This window comes from Engystomops pustulosus, chromosome 7 (assembly GCF_040894005.1).
Source record: "Engystomops pustulosus chromosome 7, aEngPut4.maternal, whole genome shotgun sequence".
Taxonomy (NCBI): Eukaryota; Metazoa; Chordata; class Amphibia; order Anura; family Leptodactylidae; genus Engystomops; species Engystomops pustulosus.
The window spans coordinates 63,921,148-63,947,800 of NC_092417.1; the positions used below are offsets into that span (position 1 = coordinate 63,921,148).

The 26,653-nt window shown below is 41.0% G+C and overlaps 1 protein-coding gene across 4 annotated transcripts in view; it reads right to left on the reverse strand.

Moving 5' to 3' along the window:
* Positions 1–447: 447 nt before the first annotated feature.
* CDC42BPB (CDC42 binding protein kinase beta) overlaps positions 448–26,653 on the reverse strand; it is a 58,869-nt gene continuing 32,663 nt past the window's right edge. Inside the window, exons 11-39 of one of the 4 annotated variants that reach the window (XM_072116229.1) lie at positions 26,255–26,374; positions 26,004–26,137; positions 24,607–24,849; positions 24,292–24,402; positions 22,451–22,695; positions 22,217–22,322; positions 21,640–21,764; positions 20,985–21,090; positions 20,062–20,112; positions 19,115–19,263; positions 18,857–18,951; positions 17,449–17,522; positions 16,654–16,704; positions 15,393–15,485; positions 14,617–14,694; positions 13,577–13,682; positions 12,835–12,971; positions 12,495–12,634; positions 12,190–12,271; positions 11,252–11,471; positions 10,653–10,715; positions 9,014–9,610; positions 7,894–7,991; positions 7,717–7,801; positions 7,112–7,232; positions 6,905–7,022; positions 4,281–4,407; positions 3,902–3,957; positions 448–2,995 (exon numbers count right to left, since the gene is read on the reverse strand). In XM_072116229.1, coding sequence (XP_071972330.1) covers positions 2,864–2,995; positions 3,902–3,957; positions 4,281–4,407; positions 6,905–7,022; positions 7,112–7,232; positions 7,717–7,801; positions 7,894–7,991; positions 9,014–9,610; positions 10,653–10,715; positions 11,252–11,471; positions 12,190–12,271; positions 12,495–12,634; positions 12,835–12,971; positions 13,577–13,682; positions 14,617–14,694; positions 15,393–15,485; positions 16,654–16,704; positions 17,449–17,522; positions 18,857–18,951; positions 19,115–19,263; positions 20,062–20,112; positions 20,985–21,090; positions 21,640–21,764; positions 22,217–22,322; positions 22,451–22,695; positions 24,292–24,402; positions 24,607–24,849; positions 26,004–26,137; positions 26,255–26,374 — 3,863 coding nt within the window. In that variant the 3' untranslated portion in view covers positions 448–2,863. The remainder of the gene's footprint in view (positions 2,996–3,901; positions 3,958–4,280; positions 4,408–6,904; positions 7,023–7,111; positions 7,233–7,716; positions 7,802–7,893; positions 7,992–9,013; positions 9,611–10,652; positions 10,716–11,251; positions 11,472–12,189; positions 12,272–12,494; positions 12,635–12,834; positions 12,972–13,576; positions 13,683–14,616; positions 14,695–15,392; positions 15,486–16,653; positions 16,705–17,448; positions 17,523–18,856; positions 18,952–19,114; positions 19,264–20,061; positions 20,113–20,984; positions 21,091–21,639; positions 21,765–22,216; positions 22,323–22,450; positions 22,696–24,291; positions 24,403–24,606; positions 24,850–26,003; positions 26,138–26,254; positions 26,375–26,653) is intronic. The other 3 variants (XM_072116232.1, XM_072116231.1, XM_072116233.1) reach the window with 3 other exon arrangements.

Sequence of the window (26,653 nt, forward strand, 5' to 3'; positions counted from 1 at the left end):
TAAATGTTATTGTTTGTATATTGAAAAGTTTCCACTATACTTACTCACTGCTCTCCTCCTACACATACTAGTGCACAGAGCCGGTGAGGTCACCGGCTCTCCATATGGAGTGTGGGCAGGAGGCTATATGAGAGGAGCAAGTAAATTAAAAGATAGATGAGTTGAGGTGCTCTGCAGTGCCCTTGAGGCTATTTTTTTCATTTGAAACTTTTTTTCCTTGTAAATATTGAAAATCAAATCACTGCAAAGGGGGAAGGGTCAGGGAGGAGTGTAGTTATCATCTACCATCAGGGAACCTAGATGCCCTAAGGCATGAAGTCACACCGATCCATGCTGCTGGCCAGCACTGCGAGACCCTTGTAGGTCTCTGTGACAGAGTGGCAGACAAGACCCCTGAATGCAGAGATTGAAAGGCTTACAAAATAATGAGGAAACAAGAAGACAGAATGTAACTATGTCATTTTTTTATTAATAAGTTACATTTAAATTTTAGACAACATATGAAAACCGTAATACATTTTTTTTTAAATCTTAAAACGGTCATTTTTTGTATTTTTTGTTTTTGATTAAAATCAGTGACTGGTGAATTTCCTTTTTTTTATTAAAATGCTCCAGGCGTCAAATGTGATTTCTCCAGATTTATGAACCTTTGCTACTAAATATGTACAACACAAATTACTAAGGAAAAAAAAAAAGTAATTACATTCACGTAGGACAAGTGTGCCTCCATGTAATATGTTTTAATATGTCAAGACAGACCAGTATGAAGTTTAGAACTGCTCACTGCGGATTTATTGACAGGTCACAAGTAAAAAGGAAAAAAAAAAAAAAAAAAAAAAAAAGACTTACAATTTATAATAACAAAGACAACTTACATAAAACCAAAACACACATAGTAAAAACCAGACCCCTTCATAGCAGTAGTGTGTGGCCCCCAGTAAGATCCTGCTCCTCCCTCAGCCTGAAGCACAGGGGCGGCCAATCATAGAACAGAAGTCCTTGGAGACTACCTCACTTTATATTTTAAAAACTTAAAAATAAGTGCAAGTCCTATACAGTGTTTCAGAGGAAAAAAAATCATCATCTTCATCATCAGCCCAATGGAACCAAGAAAACTGAAATGAATGACAATCCGACTGTCAAATAGAATTGGCACAGAAGGCACGCTAGTAATGACAACATGGATATGCCACATACGCACAAAAAGAATGGAATTACAGGCTTTTAATGGAACATGATCTGTGATTATAAAATGTATTATACATGGAAGCATGAAGATTAAATATACACGCGGGGGGTGGGGGAGCCAGACGTTCAGCGGCACAGATTGAAGTGTTGGGAGAAATTTATCTTGACAATAATACTCATGTGTCCTCATGCAAGCAAAGGTTAAAGTACAGCTCCTGTGCTGGGGGAAACTTTCATGGTTCAAAGTCTTACAGTCTCCATTATAATTAAAAACATAAAAATAAAGCAGCATCTATCAGGAATACCTGCAAATAAAACAAAAAAAAAAATGCAGGTCTGAATGGCAGTGAAAAATATGTAAAAGTCCACCATGTCTGGCTACAAAATAAAAAAATCTTATGTCCTTTGTGGGATCCTCAATGTGTAAAATCACTGGATTTACTGGATGAAACTAATGGAGCTGGGGTATTAATGCAGGTAGGATCCAGTGCAGTCATTTTACTATTTCGTCTTTAAACCTGGATGTGATGTTGAGTAGTTCTCAGAATACTTTTTAGACTTGTCTTCTTATCCAATCCCTTCCACAGCTCCTAAAGTGCAATGTACAGTGATGTACATTATTCTGGCAGACTCCCCTCCTCTGCCCCAATTCCCCTGGATGCGAGGGTCATTGTGCTATATAGAATTTCCAAACTTACTCAATACTATTGGTAGATTAAATCTGTATTAAAGGTAAAGGGTAATCTGCACTTTCAGGTCAGTCACCATTGAAGACACCCGGACTGCCGTGCATATGCTTTGTAAAGTTCTATGGTGCATGTTTTGCATATGCTTAGTAACATCACTGAGGCATGAGCCACGTGGTGCCTCGTACCTCAGTGCACACACTAAGAAGAGGAGCGGTCTTCGCTGTATGTAGGTAAAAGCAAGGAAAGAAACTATTTATACAACTTAACATTTTCCTGTTTCCATATGAATATGGAGCATTGTCATTAAATGTATTAGGCTTTAAATACTGATCTGAGAGAAGATATTTCATAGTGTGTGGCCACCCAGCTCTAGTGCGACCACTACTACCAGCATGTCCTGGCAGCTTGTGCTAGCAGTAGGAGTCGCACTGCTAGTTGCAGACCACGGCCTCTGGCAGAATTAGTGTCTCTTCCTATTAGCAATGCTTCTATGGGAATATCCCAGTCCTATACAGTGCTATAGGCTAGAGCCTTATAGTGATCTACACATTCCTAAGCAAAAAAAAAACAAAAAAACTCTTCCTAAGTCACACGATTCCTGATCCGTCCTCCCATCACTGATACCATTGACTCATTGTGGCAGCAGCTTTCGTAATTTCCTTTGTTGCGTCCCATAATCTAGCAGCATCATACAAAAGGGTGACAATTATACATATTAAAAAAAATGTACAAAATAAAAACATCCTATCAGGTCTCCGTAGTGTAAAACAAATACAGCGGAACGGATATTAGAAACGGTGAACTCATTTTGCATATAAAAGCTCAATCACATATATTAAACCCCTCTTTTTCTGTACGTTGTATCTACAAGAATGGAGTAAGGGGGTGGGAGAGGGGAGGTCCGTGCAACATATCTTGGCACTATTGCGTGGGACTGACACACTAAAAAGATCACATCTCCTGAGAGCGAGCACCAACATGAAGCACTATGCATCACAGGCCGACTGATCCAGGCCGTCCAGAGTCAGCTGGTTCCTATGCGGAGAGTTGGGGCTTGGCGGGCTGCTCGGGTTCGAGCTGTTTGAAGGAGTGGAATGTTTTGTGGAGTCGGAATCCGGCTGTGCGACAGATATTGAGACAAAACAAAGTTAATACACATGTATTTGAAGGAATCGCACTGAAGCACTTTTTACTAGAAAAATCATGACAGGCAGGTGATGAAAAAAATAAAATGAAATTTTACCCAATGGTCTTACAACAGATGGCACACGACTGAAGTAAATGCTATACTTTTCAATGCATCATTGCACATGCTCAAGTTCAACAGCAGAGTGCGTCAGGTCAGAAACATTTATCACTAGGCACCAATAGACTACAGTTTATGAGTATTCATGAAAAACGGATGCCAGAAATCTGGACATTCAGTCAATTTTGACAGCATTAAAAACATGTAGAGCACTGCAGAATGCTGGAAATGAGTTCTCACAGGGGTAGGTGGACCATCAAAGATCACAGGGGGCAATACACAATGTATCAGGGAGAGTGATGCTCTTTGTAGAGCGATTCCCTAATCATTAAGTCTCATTAACTCTCAGCATAACTAGATCCATGAAGCATCTTCATAATTTTTTGGATCCCTTTCCCCTGACCCAGAAGTGAACGCTTCTTTTTATACAGCAAAATAAATAAAGAGAGAATTTAGACGGTGGGCAGTCATCCAACATGGGGAGCTGTAAACCAAAGGAAAAGCATAAGTCCCACTTAACTCCACAATCCCTATACAGAATCCTCTCATTTCATCTTTGGGGTGAATTTCCTTCCTGCTCCTCACTTTGAGGGGAAAAGCATCATCAGCTCTTCATTTTTATAGTATGAACTTTCTACTGAATGCTGTGGAAATCATATTTCAGCATGTAATACAAGCAACTGCAATATAGGTATAAAACTAGTGCCAATAGTGAAAGCAAAATGAAAGGCAAAGAGCAAGGCATTGGTGAATTCTTTAAAGGTACAGCAGGGTTTACCTCTCTCTCCAAGTCCTGATCAGCGTCTGATATACTTCGCGATGAATCGCCAGTACCTAAGATGAAAATGTATTTAAGTTACTTATGCTGTTGTAGAAGAACAGACCCCAAATTTAAGGTATAGGTATATACAGCAGATAAGGACATTCCTCTTAAAACATTGGTCAAAACAAGGTTTGGATTTGTTCCTCCAAGAAATAAGCAATGTTACATCACTATTGATTTCTCCATTTATATAATGGAGTGGACACCTAGGTTGGGAGTGGTGGCTTAGCGGATGTGATGTCAATGAATACCTGCTAAAAGGTCAGAGGTCTACACCATAGCGATGGCACAGTGTGCAATACAGAAAAAAAGTCAGCAAATTCTAAACCCTTACCTGAAGATGGCCAGGAGATGTAGGACCGGCTTCTAAGCTGTTGCTGCTGCTGCTGCCGGGCCAGGTTGGTGGAGGGTGGACGGGATTTTTCCCGAGGGTTTTCCTCTTGCGTTGATGGCATGACAGTCTGTGGAAGAGATAATAAGCATAAGTGCTCTTCACTTTTCACCTGGGAAGTGTAATATTCTGGATAAGCTGAGGGACAGTTCAGTTATAGATCAGTCTGTAACACCCACTTTGTTCCAAAGGAGCAAAACATCCTTCAATCCAACATTAAAGAAAAAGACTGCAAACGGCCAAAGAGATGCGAGACCCCCTCCCCCCCCCCCCCCCTCAAAAAAAAAGCTACAGCAGTGGAACATTAGGTTATCACGTTAATGTGTTCTGCAGCCTGTAAACTTTTTTCTGTGACCCACTGATTCATTCACAAATAAGCAGAATTGCTTCTCGTTCAGCTGTTAAATTAAAGGAGTTTTACTAAAAAGCAATTAATAAGACTTAAAACTCATGAATTGTTATCCTAAAAGCAGCATGATGTAAGGCACTGATGTATATACAGATCCACGGCGCAGCGATGTATATATGGATCCACGGCGCAACAATGTATATCTACGGATCCTGCTATTTGACTACATAGAGCCCTGGCTAATGCTCCCAGTGTTACCCAGCTTTTACATCACTAAACTCTCACCATCCTATGTTAAAACCAAGAGAAATTTCCTTCAAAGTTATATGCAAATGAGTTGGAGTGTCACATTTTTAGGTTGGAAGATAAGAGTCACTTAAGACACCCCTATTCTGGGTTTTTAACCTCTTAACGACATGGATCTTTTTCGTTTTTTGTGTTTCCATTTTTCGCACCTTCAAAAATCTATAATATCTTCATTTTTCCACGTAGAGAGCTGTGTGATGGCTTGCTTTCTGCTTAACAAATTGCAATTCATAGTGACTGTATTTAATATTACATGACGTGAAGCAAGAAAACATTTTTCAATAGGAAGTGAAATTGGTTAAAAAATGCATTTACACCATTTTACACAGGTCTACTTTATTCTTTGGGTCAGTGTGATCACAGGGATAACATTTATTTAGGTTTTATAGTGTTTTCACAGTTGCAAAAAATAAAACCTCCTGGACAACCCTCCCCCCCCCCCCCAAAAAAAAGTAATTTTTCCATCTTCTGGTGCCGATAACCTTTTTATACTTCTGTGTGCGGAGCTGTGGGTGGCGTCATTTTTGGCAACTTTTGATGATGTTTCAATGCTACCACTTTAAGGACTCTATGGCCTTTTGATCACTTTATTGAATTATAGTTTAAAAAATGGCAAAAAAAACGTAATTTTTGACTTTGGGTGCTTTTTTACATTACAGGGTTAAATGCAAGGGATAACCGTTATTATATTTTGGGAGATGAGACATTTTAGAATGCAGCGTTGACTAACACGTTTCTGATTTTTGCATCAACTCAAGGGAATTGGGGGCGATTTGAATATTTGTTTTTTTAATTTAGTTTTCTTTTTACTATTTGTCAGACTCCCTAGGGTACTTTAACCCTCGGCTGTCTGATTGATCCACGCATATGCTGCCATACTACAGTAGTATTTACCACATCATCTATTAAAATGTTCAAATCGCACATAGATAGCAGGAAATGAGACAGCATTGTATAAGCACCTTCGAGACAATGGCGTCCAATTTCTGCTCATACCCGCCTGTTCAGGGCCTCCAGCCTCTAAAAGAGACTCATCTTAGGCAAAAAGTGACTCTTCTCAGCTCATTTGCATATGGTCTAATGATTTTTTTTTATATAGGTGAAAATATAAACGTTTTAACATAAAAGGGTGCCAATATTTTAATGCTGTTAAAACTGGTTAGCAGTTCCCTTTACAGGTATATTAACAGGGGTGACCTGTTCTATGTGCTACCAGTTCTGGGTAGAAATGGTCATTAAAGAGAGGGAGAATGTTTTTATAGAGAAGGTCAGAAAACCAATTTGGTTTTCCGGATGCAGATTTATTTTGTGGGCACAATTACCACTTTCCATGTGAATGTTTAGGGCAAGTTCTGGTATCGAACTAGTTAAGAATACGTCATGCTGCTTTCAGGTCTTTAGTAACAAGTCTAGTGCCTGGTTAGTTGTTGCATTTCAGGGTTTCCTTCACCACCGTCACTTTACTCCTACCCTTGGTAAAGAGGGAGAAGAGGACAAAGAGGACAAAGAGCTAAGCTCGCTCTGCAGATAGATGTTTGCCGAGACGGGGTTCATATGATAGACATGCTCAAAGTTTTCAGGAGGTGAGATGAGAAGAGAGTTTCGAGAACACGGTAAGGGTGGATGACATTCAATCTGTCATGTTTGTAGGAAACAAGAGAAGAGCAGAGAACAGTGAAGAGCAGGGTCTTGTATAGTATCCATTATATGCTGCATTTGGGTTATATTGGTCTCGTAGTACAGTCACATCCAGAGCTGTATTCAGATTAAGTAACTTTTTGCTTGTTCAGTGTCTGCAGTATTCAGCGTAGATGAATGCAGCCCTTGTTATTGGAATATGTATATACATACACATATACAAATATATACACACATATATACTTTGAGCAAGCATTTGGCAATAACATTTTACCAGAGGGAGATCCATCAGCACTTGCATCCCATCTCCTGGACCCATATGTGCCACATGGTTGAAGTTGGTTGGATTGGAGATCATCTTTGACCTTAATTCAGGATCTCTGAGCATTTCTCTAGAAATAGAATTTTTTTTTTTAAAGCAAAAATCACAATATTTGTTACTTATAAGACCATAAAAAAAATTAAAATCCATATTGGATACCTTCGTTGTTGCAGTCTCTCTTCTTCTGGAACTTTAAATACAAATCTTCGTTTACTCCTGGTTCTTACCATCTGCTTCTTACTGTTGTCGGAGGTTTCTGGGACTGTGAGGACTGCACCTTCTGGAATGGAGGTAAATACTAGTAAGATTTCTCTGCATGCAGGGCACTGAACACTTCACCTACAAAGCTATAAGATTAGTTTATATGTGACCAAGAGGCTGACAGGTTTCTGTTAAAGGGGTATCCCCCATCTAGGCCAAACATAGTGGAGGCAGTCTCCTGACAATCACTTTGTTGGGAAGAGCTAGATGGAAACGTTTTATACCGTTTGCTGCTATTGACTCTGTCCTCCATAGGACACATATGCAAGGTTCAGTGTTTCTTGCTAGAAAGCCAGAATTCAGCATAAAAATATCTGAACACAAAATAAATATCAACCGACATCACTGAAGGTTATTTCCCATTTTTGAGAGTGAACAGGAAATCAATGGACAGGGGGAGCAGTGGGGTAATCATTTCCATTTTTATGGTTTTAACCTATTTCTAGTCTTAACAATGCCTCTACAGTGAGTGCACGTGAATTTAGGTCAGGAAAAAAACCTACCGGAATACGTGCTTTTCAAATACAGAAGGCGAGGTGGCTCGGAGTTTAACAGGTTTAGAGTACCTTCTACATTTAATGGCTTGATCTGGAAAAAAGACAAATGCAGAGATAAATATATAAATGTAGAGAAAGGGAATACAATGAATGTGATATGAAGTCACTGGGAGTGAAACTTACCCTTCGCAGTCCAATCGTCTGAACCCAATCCATAGAGTGGACATCAAAGACATCAATGCCATATTCACTATAGACTGTCACATAGGCAGGACTACAACCTTGGGGGGGAGGCGGCACAAAAAAACAAAAAAAAAACAAAAACAACAAAACAAACAATGGTCATTTATTACAGAATGTAAGTTTGTTTAAAGGGAAGGGTCTACTTCCTATTAGTTCACTATCCAAGGTATATAAAAATAATTTGCATGAAGAATTTAGAATGGCAAAAAAAAAAAAAAAAGTCAGTCCTAATCTCCTTAGACATCCTCCTCGTAACCATGATCCCCACCCCCCAGAATACTTGACAGAGGGTTAAACTAAACTTAAAGATGTACTAAATGATGACACAATGAAATCAACCTTTATGATTTATCTGCTTTAAGTATCTCTACATGATGTTATTCACACGTCACCAAACATCAGTTCTTCGTGCATTACTTAAAAGGAAATCTACCATCAAAATCCATCAAGATAAACCAGGGGCATTTACTTATAAGAAGATTGTCTTGATGCCTGGATCTATATTTGTTTCCTTCCTTCTAAAATCAACATTTATAATTATCCTAATGTGCTGGAAGGGCTTAAAAGGGGTGCAGCTCCACAGGCTGTTACACTGTCCAGAAGCACTTCCCCCTCTCACTGTGTGAGAGCCACCATGCATGGATCTATGAATCGACGCTCCCAGTTTATCATGCTTGATTTTTGACGACCGCTTTCCTTTAACTTGAGGATCATCCTTAAAGGGCTACTAAATCTTAAGTGGAGCTTCGCTTTATAGATTAATAAAGGGGAAAATATGGGGGAGATCAATAACAGATTTGATTTGGCAGGAAACGTGCACATTATAGGTTTTTGTACAAACCAGGCTGTGAAGTGAGGTACTACACACATCATATTTTAGTGCAAGTCCTATAAACCAACCTTGATCGGCAGTGCCTCTGCTTTTTTTAAACTGTGTATTGTGAAAGCTGTCAATTATTTGATCAAAGAGGTAAATTAAGATAATCTAGTCAAAAAATTGATGCTTACTGCAAACAGATTATATTTATTACAGTATTATATGCTCCTTAGCTCTACTTACTGCAGGTAATGGGAGTTGCTGGCCACATCAGCTCTTGCAATCGTGTTCTCCGACCCTGTGAATCTACATACACTCCCATCTGACTGAAACAAAGCAGGTATTCATCGTTCCCAAGGTCAACCGCACACATAGCGTCTACAGGCTGCTGGGACAGGAATGACAGCGATGGGTCCACAGGGCTGACAAGATTAATAAGTGGTCCATCTCCATGGATATTCAACAGGGAGAATCCAGAGGAATATCCAACACAAAGCTTGTCCTTAAACACGGCCATCCACTGCACGTTCCCCGGAGAAGAGATCTCACTGAACTTCTTATGAAATGGTTTAGTTCTCTGCAGCTCATAGCAAAAGATCTGACGTTTGACGGCAACAAACAAACAAGTAGCAGGCGATTTCTTCAGGGTTCCTGTGGCAATGAACTGACAACCTTTGCTCTCCGGGAGTTTGATGTCCAGACTGCCTTCTGAGCCGTCCAGAGAAGACCATGGGACCAAGTGGACATGATGATTTCGGCCGCAGACAAGGATGACAATCTTCTCCTTTGGAGCCAATTCAATCTGATAAACCTTTTTGCAATCTGCAGCTCGGACGATCACTGTGAGAACAGAATGGATGCTTACAAGTTTGTTTCCAGAACTATACAACTCATACATATATCTGCAAAGGATATCCCACTCTGCAGTCTAAAAACAGGGATCAAAAACTTCAGACTCCCATCTTGGATAACCAACAGCTGCAAAGATTTAGAAGACATAATGGAACAAAACAATCTTAAACCCTATAACAAAATCGCCAGATAACAGGTACGGAATTCTTGCAGTGCGAACAAATAAATGACTTATACAATGCCAAAATACCCACCGATAAAGAACCAACTCCAGTTATGAACTCTCTTCTAAACTCCAAGACCAAATTAACAGGATTATCTACTTTTTACAAAATCCTAATAGAAACCAACTACAACACAATTCATTTTAACCTAGAAAAATGGTCCAATAAGCAACACAAATCTAGAAATATATTAACCGCCTAGAAAAGACAATAAAGTCAGATGTGGTTGCTATCTAAACGCCACAGACTTTCACACATCTACCAAGAATGCATGAATGTTGGAGATGCCAAGAATGCAGATATGTTGCACATCTGGTGGGATTGCAAGTTTATAAAAAAGCCTATGGGAAGCCATAGAAGATTTAACTTTCAAAGATTTATCATTTCTCAATTAAATTATCTGTACTTCAAGCTTTAGTCTTTATGGATTTAGACAATTGTACATGTCCAAATCCTATGATTATTTACTATGTAATAATTGCAACCAGAATAAAAATTGTAAAGTATTGGGAATAGCCTGACCCATCATGTCTGGCAGAAATTATAAGCGCTATAAATGAAAGACCCCAATCTAAAAGACAAGAAGACAGAGGGTTTCTTTTCTCTCTGGAGAACCTGGCATGTCCATGCATTGCACAGAACATGGACAAAAGAGGAATGTTCAGCACCAGGTGTAAAGATTTCCAGAATATAAGTCACCTGATATCTGTCCCCACAGTAAAAAAAAGAAGAGAATAATTTGGGTAAGTGGAATATAAACTTGCAGTAGTTTATTTCTATAAGTGCAAATGTAGATAAACACTTACCATCTCTGGTGACCTCTATGACATACAGCCCTTCTTCTGTCCCCACTGCTATCCGATCTCGATCTAAGCAATACATAGTGAAAAAATTACTTTGTTATTACAGAGGATGAAACTTACTTGGCCGTTCTTGTATCTCCGTACAGCCTGCATGTATGATTGTAGCTTCATACAAAGTCCTCATCACTGCAAACATCTTGGTAAAAGAGGAGTTTGGGAACCCAAAATCATACTATGGCAAGTAGGAAGTCTTAGGAGTCAGATGCACTATGGTCTTCACCATGAGTTTGATAAGTAATAAGTGTTTTATTATCACAGCACAGGAGTATTTTTTTCTTTTCCTGCATTTTTTATACGACTAGATTAAAGGCATAATCACCAAAAGTGAGTATATACATTTATTGAACAGCTTACATGGGTCAAATATAAATCATTTAACATAGTACATAATGATACCCATAATATAGAATATTCATATTGTGATTATGATTACACTAACTGCAAATTGGCTAACTCTAGTGAACATTACTAACCTGTACAGCCTGGTGAATTTTGGGTGTATTATGGTGTGCATTATACTTGAGCAGGCTGCTAGCACCTACCTACAATAGCTGCGGTCACTATGGTTTTGATGAGAGGCAGGGTGCTGTCATATGCCTCCTGTGGGCAGTGGACCACCTTATTCCTCAGGTTGTTCTTCTGTAAAATGGATTGCAGGCCTTCCAGGATCCCCACCCATTTCCTCTTCTCAGTCTCACTCTCTGTGAGGATGAGCAGAGAAGTTGTAGTCTTTGAAGGCGCGCCTAGAAGTGAAGCTGTTACCTGCACAGGAAAAGAATAAGACATAGGACTGTCAGGTATACATGTGAACAGTTATATTTAGGCTACAAAATTATCTGTGATCTGCATAGGTTGAACTCTACACTACTAAATTTTACCATTTTGCTCACAGTCTCATCCATTGTGGACATTCCGCTATGAACATGGTACCAGAAGCTTTTACTTATTCGGCTCTGGCTTCTAGTTTTAGAAGCCTTGGCTCAGTCAACAGGACACACTCTGGCTATTTAATGGCCCCAGTGGCCCCTGGCATGTCACACATGTTGTAGAGGAATTGAAGTCCCAGGTGGCAGTGAGGCCGTTCCAGAACAAGGAGATCGCATCTTTACTGGACCTGGGAGCCAGTGAAAGTCCCCCCCCCCCCTTGCCCCCAGGGAGTTTTCCAGGGATGCAATCAGCTCTCTGTTGTGGTGGTGAAAGAAAATGATAATCTTACAGGTTTAGAAAAACCTGTCACGTTAAACACCAGGCCCTAGATGTTATACATTATTTAGCGGGAATTATTTGCTCCATGTCCGACACCCTTTAACACACATAAAATTGATAATTAAAACAGGTAAAACCTCAGTCTTCGACTATCAAGGCTGCACCCTGCCAACCACCACCAGAACTAATGTCATTAAAAACGAACTATTCTTCAGGCCTGTATCAAGACGCCATATCAGGCATGTTGTTAAAAGCAGATCTCTATGACACCTACCCTAAATATGCAGGGAATGTCCTTGCGGGTGGCATGAATCACATCCGATGCCAGGACTGAACTCACAGAAAACTCTTCATCTCTGATTAAAACAAACAAAACAAGGAGAATGAGTCTGAGGGAGGAAGATCAGGTCACAGCTATTAAGAAAATCTGGAGGATACACATGCTGTCATCTGTAGTTTAATGGCCAGGTCTACACCTCTGTGCCCCGAATTGTGACACTTAAACCAGCAAGAGGCTGGGAAGCACTGGTCTATGCATACTACCTACAACACAATATAAAGCTTGCCACACTTCCATACCTGAGGTCCACCACTTGGCTGGCCACCACTCCGGGCTGAGTAGACTTCCCTTCTGGTACATCATACAAAAAGAGTTTACAGTCACACACCACGGCATATGCCCTCTGCCAGCCTTTCTTCACACCTGTTGGCTTTGGGATCTGTCAAGTAAAAATGAGAAATGAGACTATTGGCACCCAAGTTAAGGAGTATGGTCTTCACTAAAGCAATGTTCTGATTTTGGATGGTGATGGCTTTATTACCAGCAGCACAATAGGACTAGAATGGTCTGATATTCAATGAATCTACAGCAAAACAGAACATATGGTGTGTAATTGGAATCCATAAGAAAAATACTTACTCTGACAAAGCCTTTGTAAGCAGTCCCAATACCACGCTGCACATCCACGCCAAGAGGTCTTTTAGATTGTTCTGCTGGAATTGGACACACTTGAGGGGAAAGGTCCTTACAGGACACGTGACAAGCAAAGGGACACACTAAATATGGAGAAAAAAGAAAAAGGCTAATAATCAATCTGCTTCATGTCCTGGTCAGAGTAGGGCTCAAATTCACGCGTGCAATGTGACGCACCGTGGAGCTCATTTACTAAGGGTCACGCTGCGCACATTAGTCTTACTTTGCACCTTTTTCGCGGCTGAAACGGCTTGCACAGGTATTTAAGTGTGTGCGCTGAGATTGAGGCGCATGCAACCCTTTTTGTGGTTCAATGCGTCAAAAATTAGGGGTCGTGTCGGCGAACGTTCCAACTGATTCAGACCGAGCATGGTACTTTATATACAAATTGTGCAGCACACCTGTGCGCAGAAGCGACACATTCATAATTTCAGGAGCGCAATTTTAGTAAATCACCACACGCTGAATTATAGACGGACAATGCACTTCAGTGAACTCCGGTGACCGGGTAAGTAAATGTGCCCGTGTCTCCGCTCACCGTGTCTGAGCTGTGAGTCTGCACCTATTCCTGCCTGGATTTGGGGTGTTGGCACTCAACTGCCTACGGAGAGGTTAGGGATGAGCAGAAAACACCCCTTCCTTGGCCACCTGGCAATTGTCTACTGATCTTGTACAATTAGAAACCAACCTTCACAGGCGAAGCCTTGTCGTACTAATCCCACCATGAGGGACGTGCAGTGGGAACACTGTGTGGGGCTTGTGAAAGACTTTATTGTAAGCTGATGAGCTTTCGGCTGAGGACAACACAACAAAAAGGAAAAAACAAAAGTTAGATAGAACTCCACCAATGACTATTCTGGTCATTTAGCATGATTTTTGTTAAAATTGAGGTTTAGCAAATAATCAAAAGGAATGTATTATTTGTGACATATTTGCTAATTTTCAATCTCAAATAACCAAATTTGAAAATTTAGAGTACTGTAATAACTTAGCAGTTATTCCCTTTACTAAATAGGTACAGGAAAGTGGCAAGACGAGTGAAAGAACACTCCAGGAAAATCTAATAAAGTATTGCATCCAGTGCAAGTACTGAGGTCAGAGATCTCCTTTTCTGTTATGCTCCCTTGTCAGTTTTGCCTGGAGAGTTCCTTCAAATATCGTTATATAGCAATAGACGTAAAATGCATATATAGCAATTCCCCAATACTTTATTGAATAATATCTGTATCTATGGTTTCAGATATAAAAAAACAGTAACACTGAAATGCTGCTAATACTGCCAGGGTTACATAATAAGTGTGGGAAACTGGGAAGAACAGGCCCCTGACAGACACATTTATAGCCTTCCTGACTGAGGCAGTGCTGACTACACAGAGGAGCAGGAAGACACACACCTCCCCATTGACAGTATCAGTCCCTTGATAGTGGGCAAGAACATAGTGTCAGCACATGGGAGATGAACTGTGTAATCGGCTGATTTAATGTCAGATAGCAGCGAGCACTGGGAATGACACATAATATCTAGCGATACACAGCAGAGGACAGCAAGGTCATTAAAAGGGAGACTCTGCCTTTCAACATTCTGCAGATTTGCATTCTAAAAGAAGTAGTGGTTTTGGCAGTACTCCAAGAAACAGTAATAAAAATATCATAAAACAAAAATAAAAATTTCCATAATGCAACACAACTGCTAGCGATTATTTTTTTTTCTTTGAGGGCCATTCATACCTTTGGAGCAGAACTGGACATTGGTGTATATGCTGTGGATGGAGCCGGTGGTGTCCGGGGTTGAGATCTTATAACCTCCTGCAATTAGTGAGGCATATAAATTATTCATCAAGTAAAATTTTGCCTGACGACACAATTTTGATGTATACAGGTGTCACTATATGTAAAATGGCATATTTTTTTATTGTGTCCTAAAAAGCCGATAAATGGTTTTTAATTGGTGTTCCCTAATGCTTCTCTCAGTTGTGGTAAGGCTATGGAGGCAATCACCTCTCCCCTCTCTATTGCCATGGTACAGGAGAGAATGCGATCTTATTTGTAACAATATAGTAATTGCCAACAATCATTGTTCTATTAAGACCTATGGAATAAATATGATGTTTTATGATTAGGAAACACTAGTTTATATATTTTTATATGACACTACGCACACAATTTTGTTTGTTTCAATAAAATAATTAGAATTACAAATGAAACTACATTTCAGTACCAATTCCTCTTTGAATTAGCAGTAGGATCCTGGTTAATTTCCCCCAAAATATTAGGTTAATTCCATAAATGCGTAAAAAAGATTTTATTATAGAAATTGCTGCCATTTCTTTGTTGGTGAAGAATTGTCAAGAGTTCTTCCTTGGTTGCTACTGGAGAGCTGCGGCTACAAGCACAGCAATGTTATGGTTTTCTCAATGGAGCAGTGTTATACTTGCATGGATAGCAGTATAGAAGAGAGCCAGTGTATGGAGACATGTGGCACCCGCCATAAAATAGAACTTCACCTCTGGCTGCTGCTCTTGGCTGGAAGGAGCGAGAAGTGACGGGGAGATGTCCGGCTTAGGAGTAGAGATTTCCTGCTCACTGATCAAACTGGACTGTAAGACAAATTACAGGGAATCACAAATCTTTGCAAAGAATAAACCATTATAAAGAATTTTACCTGACTTCAAGCAATCATTCACCAGCATATGCCACAGCGATTTCCAGAAATCTGTCATTACTTACTGTTCCATCCAGGATAATGATCCGAATTCCCTATTAGTACGCTTTTAAGGCTAGATTCACACGAACGTATGCCCGCCGGGTGGGCATACATCAAGCCCGCTTCAAAGGAGGATGGGTGACCCTTCCCCTCTACATAGAACTGCACAACATAAGGACCATGCACATGGGGATTGGACATTATATATATTTTCCCAGTGTATGGAGCGGTACAGTGCCGCATGGTGAGTAGCCGTCAATGGAGGCCGTACAAGCTTGCAGCTGTATATACGCCCACATACGGTCACCAAAGACCCCAGGTCACAAGACCACTAAACCTCTGCAAAATTTAAATAGCAGTGACAGCATCGGCAGAACTTTAAAATAAAACGTCCTCTTTATTGGCCCAAAAATCCCTTCAAGTGTCGTTCTTATGTAACTAATGAAGAGATGATTTGTATTGTGTACTTCTGCTAGTTCAGCAGTCTCTTTAGGTGGTGTTTTTTTTTGGAGTGCGCTGTGGACTTTCATAATTTTTTATAACATCTATTCATAGGCAGAGTGGTGGTCTAACCTCTAGGGACCCTCCTGGGGCTACAGCACCAATTTAGAATAGCACCAAAAGTACAGCTCCATATAAATATGAATGGGGCCACCCACTTTGTCAATATGGGAGTAGCAATATAAAGTAATCGGCACAAAGAACCAGACACCTATTACTTGTCTTAAATCTACTATGCTGGAAAGTGAATCTCTCACATAATCCTTATATCTTTGCCGGACTATGTGTGTCCGGTGTGTGGAGCTGTGATGAACACTTATACTCGGTTTAGAAAAGTGAAAACTACCATATGACCTTTTGTTGGTAGGTACCACAATGAAAGGTTAAGCAAATATTACATGAGATAAAATCGCATGAAGGAGACCTCTCCCTACATTGTTAAAGAAATGGAAAAAAAAAAGTCTGGGAATTAGTGACAAGTCTTGGTGTAAATTAAAGGTTAAAAGGTCATCTGAGAATTTGACGAGGTTACACGGGTTCATGTTGGTGATTGAACTTACGTCTTCCCAGTAAGCTAGCAGTGAGGAAACAGACGCAGTAGACACTGGAGCCTTTCCAGGGACAAATATGAGGGACATCACATGAGTACTATATGCACCATACATATAGGGATGACAGCAGATATAGAAAATAGTTATGTAAAAGTGAAAGGAAATCTACCATTAAAATACATCATGATAAACCCGGGGACACTCCCTCATAGATCCAGGCACAGTGACTGTGGTAATCTTCCTATATTTCTTATTTATGCTAATGAGCCTGAGGGGCTCTCCTAGGCGTTACTAGAGCCCCTCAGTGCTGCAGCATCATAGTGAGCAGAACAAGTCTTCCCACTCCCCCTGCTCACCGCCTCCTCCCTCTGCCTGAGTAATCTAGCAGCACAGAGGGGGGGCTATGCTTATTGTAACAACCAGGGAAAAAACAGCACTGAGGAGCTCTGGAAACGCCCCCCAAGCTCAACACGATAATTTTAAAAGTTGAGGTTAGAAGGGAGGAGTCCGTGGATAACAAGTATAAGAAGAATATCACAGTCACAATACCTGGATCTATGAGTAAGTGTCCCTGGTTTATCATGATGGTAGATTTTCGTTAATACAACAAACAAATATACCTTGTGTGTTACTCTACAATTACAGAGATGCCTGCATCTGTCACAGCATAAAAGCCTTATGGTTGTGGAAACTGCTGCGGATATGTTTAGTGCATGCAGGTCAAAAACTACAACTGTGTAATAAGCTTTTCATCAATAAAATCTCCTGCCATCTTAAAAGCATGGACGTGGCAAATCTACTCACTCTCAGGTCATGCGGCAGGGGCGAGGTGTTGAAGTATTCAAAGATAGACTCCTGGAAATCAGGGAGCTTGAGACCTGAAGCAGAAGGAAGAAATAGAATTACATATCTGCGTCAAAGGCTCCTTGCAGGACACTTTTGTCTAGAAAAATAGCACCTTAATGAAAGCCCAACCTAAGGAATTATACTAAAGGGGGTCTTTTTGTAAACATCGGAGTGAATTAGTGCATAATACGGGGCTTATGGTTTTTTGAATTGCTGTGCTCCTAGAACGGGTCAGAAAAAGGAAAGCCCCAGCTCTACTGTGTAACCAGCCTTAGAGCAGATCCACACTACAGTAAAAACAGCTCAGTGTTGTCCTTTTTGTGCAATACATATTAATGGATCAGTGCCCACAATCATTTCTTTAATGGACCTTGAGACCAACCCATTAAAAAGTAGATTATGTCCTAGTCAGAACAGTCTTCACAGCTTTTTTTTTTAGACTGCAGCTCATGACTCTCTGAAATGGATGTCAGACTGATGCAAAACGGGCCATTAAAGACTGAGTAGATGTCCATTTTTGACAGGAGATTATTGCTTCGCTCGTGTGCCTTAGACTCCAGGGCTGTGGAGTCGGGCCCACAAACTTTTAAAACGACATCTACCATCAGATTATCTGATGGTAGATGCTTACAACTCACCTTCCCACCACCTGTAATCTTATTTTTGTATTTTTTAGAATGGCAGCATTTCGTAGAAATAGAGCTTTTTAAAATATGCAAAAGAGCCTGAGGCATTCAACTGAGCGCATCTCGGCTATGCCAATAAGTAATTTATGCTGGCCCCTCGGATGACTGGCTCTGCCTACACCGTGTTAAGTGAGCTGGTGACATCACCGGCTCTACCTCCGATCGTAGCATTTCCTCTCTACATCCTGCACAGCGCGAAAATTGGAGAGAGAAAGCTGGTGATGTCACCGGGTCTCTTAACAGTGAAGGCGTGCCAGTGGGCCATGAATAAATTACTTAACGGTAGAGGCAAGAGGTGCTCAGCAGAGCGTCCCTGGACAATTTACAAATTTTCAAAAGCTTTATTTCTACGAAATGCTGCAGACAATACTAGCGGAGACCCGATAAAAAGCAATACTGGAGATATAAAAATATATAAATTCTCTCCTTTCCTGACTCTTCCTTTTCTCATTTGCAATAAGATAAGAGAAACAAGGCAGTAGAAGGAATGGCTGCATTTATCTCAAGCCCTGCTAGAGTAACCAGGAAATCAAGGCTATGGAGTCTGAGTCGGTAACCATTGAGATGGAGCTGAAGTAGGAAAATTGAGTCTGAGGTTTGTTTTACTGACCGCACAGCGCTGTTAGACTCAGACAGATGACCTAGTGTCTTATAAACAGAAAGTTAGGAGATTTACTGACCAATGTCATCTCTCATTTTCTCTTCTAGCTTCTTCTTCAAGCTTTGCATTTCTTCCAAGAGTTCTTTGTTTTTAGCATCTGCCTCTTTCAGTTTACTGTAAGAAAAACACTTTTAGTACCAAAACTAAGTTTTTAAGAAAACTTCAAAAGAAAAATGCAGTGACAGTCCAGATCTGCACCTAGTAACAATCTTTCTTCTGGATCCAACCTACTATCAATGGGTAGAGTTTAACATAAACTGATGAAACCCCTGCTTACTTCTCAAATGAGATATTTGCATCTTTTGCTTTTCTGAGCTCCTCCTGCACCATCTGTTTGGCTCGTAGTTCAGCATCCAAGGCAGACTGAAGCTCCAGCCGCGCTGACATATCCAGCTTCTGGCTGCGTCGGACCTTCCAGAGTGGATCCTGCAAAGAACATAAGATACAGCAATAAAAATCTTCTACAATATCCATTGGTCACAAGGAGTGCTTTAGCCCAAACGTTTTCCTTTGTAGAAAGATGAGAAAGAACGTTCTTCTACAACCTCTTATTCTCACATTTACGATAAAAATAGAATGGAGCAAGCATGGATTTCACTCCATCCGATGTTTGTAATTGTAGATGAGCATCATTTGTGGTGCCAAACAAATTTAAAGGAACCCTACCATCAGTATTATTTTAGTAAAATGTTAATTATTTTAACAAGTTAGGTTAGATTCCAGGATTATTAAATTACAGATTAGGAAAGAAGCAGGCAAGAGGAATCTACAATTAGATTTACTTCTGATGGTAGATTCCTCATGGTAGGTTTCCTTTAATTTGAGGTGTTTATGACCCCTCTTATTTCCCAATAACTCTTGTTCTCATCTCCTTTCTATGAATTAGTGTTGGTCCGACCAGGTACCAAACACCACAAAACTAAGATTCCTCAGCACCCCTAGCCAAACGGGCGTTCATTAATCTAAAATTTACTTACATTGGTTAAAATGCAATCACATAACAACGAAGGATGTGGAAGAATAATCAGACAGACCAGATGTATGGAAAAGGATCAGACAGTTTTAGTTAACCAACCACCAATTTTCATTTGTTCAAGCCCAAAAGCAGAAATAAAGAAAAGACATCCGCAGGATTGTCGTCATCCAGGGGAAGCATTTTATTAGCTTTTCATTCCCACCACCTGATTACTGCAGGCACCAGAGGGGCAGACCCCAATAACTCACCAGCCTATCTGAACTGTAAGGTGCCAGGCCTTGCGGGAATGACATTTCAGGCTAAAGCAATAATTGAAACAAAAAGTTCCTATAAATTAAAAGAGCATGGCAACTTACATGAGGACCCTCTGCTATACGAACATCAACAAGATCAGGGCTGTCCTCTTCTGCTCCATTACACTATCCAACTACCCTCAAGAATAGCAAACATTTTCCTCAAACTCTACAAGTCCGTGCTCCTAGTCTAACACAACTTAATTACTTAATCTCCTTTAATGTAAGCCCCCCACTGCAACATCCCACCTCTGGAGACACTATGTATTCTGCTAACATTATAGGACCACATAAGTTTAAAAGTTATCTCCTGAAATACTCTGTAGTGCTGTGGTACTCTGCCTAGTTCTTGTGTGATTTAGGCTACATTCACACGACCGTATGGGGGACATATACAGCAATGGGCGCACTTCGTCGCACGGGAGCGGTAAGGAGCCGCACGTACCGTCCCGTAGCTGGGAGAAAGACAGGGCATGTCCTATTTTTCTCCGGAATATGGCGCAGTGCGCCATACATCGCTGGGGAGAGCTCTCATCCCCTCCTCCTCTCCCCGGCGCCGACGTGCGCCCGCAAGTCCGTAGTCACTTCACACGCCTGTGGGACCTCAATGATGCTCACTGATTTAGCAGTGTACCTCCTGCCAACCACCAGCAGGGGAACTGCAGTTCTACTGCATGCTGCTCCAAAGGCTGCCTACCCATTAATTATAAAGTGATAGCACTTTCAAGCAATTTGCCACCACTTTAGTAATTATTGTCGATTTTCTATGGTCTGATGTTTTCTTTTGTAACTCAAGTGAACTCATCTAATGGCAATATGAGTAAAAGCGATCCAATTTTCAACTGTGATGCATATCTACCACATATACCATCACTTACCAGTGTTCTAGAACCTAGGCTGGAGCTTCTTAGAGTTTCAAGTTCTTCTGTCATCTTAGATGCCAAGGCCTGCAGATAACCTCTGGCATCCTTCTCGTCGCTTACCCTGGAAGAAGGCAGTTTCAATGCACTTAAGCCAAACAGTACTGTCTGGGGTTTGTACCCCAAACAAAATCCTTATATATATTTAATAATAATCCCAAATTTAATCACCCCCTTGTGCTCATTTTAACCCCCCCAACTACAGTGGGGGGGGGGGGGGGGGGGATGAGTGGTCACAAAGAGATAGCGGAGCCAGTGGCAGCACACAAGCCAAGTGTCGTAGTGAACAGATGAAGCTACAGAACTTTTTTTAATTTTAAGTAAGAGGAGAGGGCACTATAAAATGGGCACATAATGGGGGGGGGGGGGGGGGATTATAAAAAAGGGGGCAAAATGAAAGGGGTCATTAGGTATTCGGTAGAACTAAGTATATTAGTTAGGCCCTTTAAAACCATACTACTTTCTCATGTGGCCCATGGGAAAATGAATCACCCTTCCCCGATCTAACTACTTCCCTTAATAGGAACAGAAGGAAGGAAGAGTCTGTAGTACAAATTGCTGAATGCCGAAAAAAGCATTCCCTCCTGGAGATGGATGATACAAGACCACGTACCACTGAATGATCTCAGCAATCTGAGCCTCCCAGTGTGCGACAGATTCCTTCTTGGTCGTCAAGTCTTGAAGTTCATCCTCCATTTGCCTATTTTGTGCAGTTAATTTATCCACAAAGGAACAAAGCTGAAAATATAACACAAAAACAAAATCTGATTAGAATCCCAGCCATGGAGAGGCACAGATACAAAATGCAATGGACCATGGTTTGGTTAAAACAGTTAATTAAAGTCCCAATATCCAAAACTGGACAACAGACCACTGACAACATGCCATTTACATGCATCTCAGCAAAAACTCTTTTTGCCTTGCCGGATACCTGGTGACCAGCTGTAAAATATTTAACTAGCCTGTAGCCCCAACACTAAAGGAATAAAGCATTACCCAACTTTCAGAGAATTGATGGAAGCGCCAGGTAGACTACAGCAAGACACTGTAGTTTCTAGACTAAGGCCAATGTATCTATCCCTTGCCATCTTTATAACCCCAAATACAACCAATAGCATACTTGAATCTTTTTATTTCCTTTAAATGAGCAACACTTTGATAACCATTTTATTTTGTTAGAGTCTTCATACCCTCTCTGTTTCTGTAGAAAGCTTTTTATTCTCTTCTAGTAAAATTGTTCTCTCCCTTTCATACTTTTCCTTTATAGTTCCTACGGCTTCTTCCATCTCAGTTTGTCTGGAAACAAGAGGAAAGAGATAAAACATGTATAGGCGTCTGGTCAGGAGATGAAGATGCAATGAAAGTAAATGAGGGCTTCTTGACGACTAATCACGGTTACTCTAGCACGCCATAACAGTTCTTACCTCTCCCGTCTTGCTTTCTCCAGTTTATCCTTCAACATGAGGATTTCTTTCTGTAGGGCAAGCTGCTGGCTTTCTGAGTCATGGATCCCCTTCTTTATGTTCTTTAGTTCTAAGGAATGGGAGGTCTCTCGTCTCAGCAGCTCTTCTTCATAATACAGGATCTTCTTCTCCAGCTCAGTCTTAACTTTGGACAGTTCCTGTTGGTGCTCTAATGTGACTCCTGGTATCCGACCACCCTGCTTCAACTGAATAAATACAAGAGATGGACAGCTGAAGTATAACCAAGAGGCGTCACATACAGTGCGTTTTGTAGTAATGGTACAAGCAAACTGAGTGTTTATTACAACTGTATTGAGTCTAAGCATTCCTCTAGGCAGATATATTTTTTTCTATAATGATACATTATAAGAAACCATCAGGATAGGAATGAGAGCAGTTAAATTAGTGATCTTACAGACAATTGCCTAGACTGGATTCAACATGGCAAAAAGACTGAACAAAAACAATGGGATACATTTACCGTATATACTCGAGTATAAGCCGACCCGAGTATAAGCCGAAACCCCTAATTTTACCACAAAAAAAATGGGAAAACCTATTGACTCGAGTATAAGCCGAGGGTGTAGTATACAATCAGCCTGCCCCCAAAAAGTATACAGCCTGCCCCCAAAAAGTATACAGCCTGCCCCCAAAAAGTATACAGCCTGCCCCCAAAAAGTATACAGCCTGCCCCCAAAAAGTATACAGCCTGCCCTCAGTATAATAAAAAAATAAACTTAATACTCACCCTCCGACGATACTCACCTTTGATTTGAAGTGGCGGCTCCCGGTCCTCGGCGGCGGCTCCCGGTCCATTGTGGCGGCTTCTCTCTTCGATCTTCACGTGCCGGCAGTCGCGTCCATGCGACTTGCCAGCGGGCGCACAGTGCGATGCGGCGGTGTCGCCGCTGATTACATCATATTGTGCGCCCGGCGCGTGAGGATCGAAGAGAGAAGCCTCCGCAGAGGATCGGGAGCTGCCGCCGAGGACCAGGAGCCGCCGCCGAGGACCGGGAGCCGGAGGGTGAGTATTAATTTTTTTTTTTTATTAACTCGTGTATAAGCCGAGATTAGGTTTTTCAGCACATTTTTTGTGCTGAAAAACTCGGCTTATACACGAGTATATACGGTATTATACGCTGGCATTAGAATATGATGAAATCCCTACCCCACCGGATACATTAGGTGGCTCCAAACCAATGTAGCGGGTCGGCAGGCCTAAGATTGTTCTATTACTTGAACCCATTCAGGCACCACATAGGCCCCTAAACTCATTGGCTCAACCCAATCTGACAGGATCACCATTCTTTGTGCAGGACGCCAATACAGGCCAGAAGATCAAATGCGCCAGAAGTCCCATTCTCCCACACCAGAACACTCACAACTAGCAAGGTGCATCTGGGGATGAGTCATTAGTGTACACGCACAGCTCCGAAACCTGCATCTAGAGGAGCCGGACCCATCTCCCTGCAGGACCTTAACCAGGACACACAGCAGCCCCTCTCGTGCTGCCTTGGACCAGATCCTAAACTGCAGATCTGGAAGACCACTCCTCAGCTCACTGGCTGAAAGAGATCTTGCGGCATCAATAAGGAGCAGCACTGCAGACCCCAGTCCTTTCCTGTCCCAAAGGGGTGCTGTCACAGTGATGAGGAAATTATTATTATTTTGGGGCTTGTACACCAGAAAACAGCCTGTCTACATCTCATGGAGCAAGCAGTGTATAACCAAGGCTTCTCTCCTGAAGTGATATACTGCTATAGAAAAAAAGTGCATTATAAGGGAAACTTGTGGTTTAGTACCTTCAGAGCCTCCAGTTCACCTTCCAGTTGCTTGGAAAAGTTATCACTGTGTTCTCTCAATTTACGTTCCTTGGAGGCCTCGGCACTGGCGTCTTCCAGTTGAACCTCCAGCTGTAAACAAAATTATTAATTTATCAATTAGTTTCCAGGTTTCATTTTCTATAATTATAAACTTTCACAATATTTTGCAATGTATGCATGCATGAGCAAGGAAGGGAAGAGGTGCATCTGCTGCAGACTCTTCTGTCCCCAACACCCAAGCAGCACCAGATTATGGTAGGTTTAATCCTTTTAAAAAGCTCTAAAATCTGTTACCTCTTTTCTGGCCTTCTCAGACTTGCGCAATTCCTGGCGCATAGAGTCTAGTTTTTGCATAACAGCTTCCAGCTCCTCCTCCTTGTCCCGGAGCTGTCGAGAAAGCTTCTGTTTCTGAGAGCGGAGGTTGGCCATCTCATCGTTCAGCTCGGAAAACTCCTGGAGGGCAAACTTTCTCTGCTGATGTGCATCTTTCAGCTCCTTCGTCTGAGCTTTCAGCCTCTCCTGGGCCTCCGAGTGTTGCTGTAAAATGGAGAAATAAAGAAGGTATTGCATACCTTCCCTTTAGTTACTATGGCTAGATAAAAAGGAAAAGTACTTAATTAAAAATGTAAATGAGCAGCAGACAATATTGCTGCCATTTTGCAGAAATGAAACCAAAACCATAGGCCAAGAACACACAGGGCATGAACACTGCAGAATGTCTGGATTTTGTAGCCAGAGAGCAACTGAGGAAAAAGCATCAGAATTGTGGCAAAATTTGTTAAAAAAAACACTAACATTCTTTTATGCTTCTGCAAAAGTAGGTGTGGCTTTGTCACAATGGTGTGCAACAAAATAACACCAAATTTTGGTGCATTTTCTGATGTTAAATTAGACACAGTTTGAAAATCAGCAGAATTATAGTACCGTCTAAGTGCAGATGCGGGCACAATACATAAAATTCAATAAAATAATATAATGTGGCGTCCAACTTTTTCTGTACTTAATTACTGAATCTTTGCCCAAAGTCCATCTTAACAGACTGTGCAACTGATCCGTTTAGAAGTATAGAATGTCTCTAGTCAGAACCAATTTTTTCTGATCACTCAAAGACTATTGTTTATGAGGATTCAAGAAAATTTTTCACAGCCAAGAATCAGTTTGTTTGTCTTTAGATAGAGACCTCCCAACAAAACTACAAGTTAACAAGTCCCAAAGGTGGGTGTCCTGGCAGTCAGGGCACATGAGGGAGACTGTCACTGTTGGCAATCTTCATTCTACAGAATTTTTAGGAGTAAATAAAAACACACATATGCATACATATTATACAATATACAACTCCCCCCCCCCCACCCCCCGAAAAAAAAAGTGTGCGTGCGGATAAGGAAGAAGAGTGTAGACTCTATGAAGCATCTTGCCAAATCATTTTTCCAGGAATGTTGCCGATTTACCACAATGTATTTTTTTAGCATTCTCCAAAGATTAAAACCCATCTGTACTTTAAGGGATGGATCTTAATTAGTTTCACCTTTTCCATTGACACAGGCACATGACAGGTCTGGAGAACAGATGTGAAAAGAGAAGTACACACAGCTATTCTCAATGACAACCATTCTAATAATCCTGGTCATGGATATTAAACACACATGTACTAACTGGCACTGAATATGGGGGAAACAGTAAAGTAAAATCACCTTCTGTAGATCATCCCTCTCCTGTTTTAAGGTCCTCTGCTGTCTCTCAAGGCTTTTAATCTTGTTTGCAGAATCCTCCAGTTGCTGCCGTAGGGTAACAGCATCTTCCAATTGACGCTCTATCCTATTGGAATCTTAATTAAAAAAAAAAAAAAAAAGGCCAGGGATATTGATATACATATATTACACTGACAGAGAACAAAGGGTCACAACAAGAGACTATTACTTAAGGCTCCAATAATAGTAGATACCTGAGATTTTATTCTTCAAGCGCTCAATTTCTTCATTTAGCTTTCGGATTTCTTTGTCCCGATTTAAAGTTCCCATCGGTCTACTAGAGCCCTGGAGTGACTGGACCGTCTGTGTGGACTCTGGAAGGGAATATGACAGCAGTACTTAGGATCCATGGAAAATATCTGGACGCAGCTAATAAAAGTTTCCTAACCCAAAACTCAGGTATAAAGTGAGGAAAGACTGTGGGATAAGACATCACCTTACCCCTTGTAGAAGTTGTCAATGCCAAAAAGCAACATGATTTCTCAACTCCTCCTAAGAGCATGCATGGGAAATACACACATCCTACATGGGGGACACTAAAGGGAATAAGTGTCCCCCACTTATAAGCTGCAGCCCTTCAATGGAAATTTGTA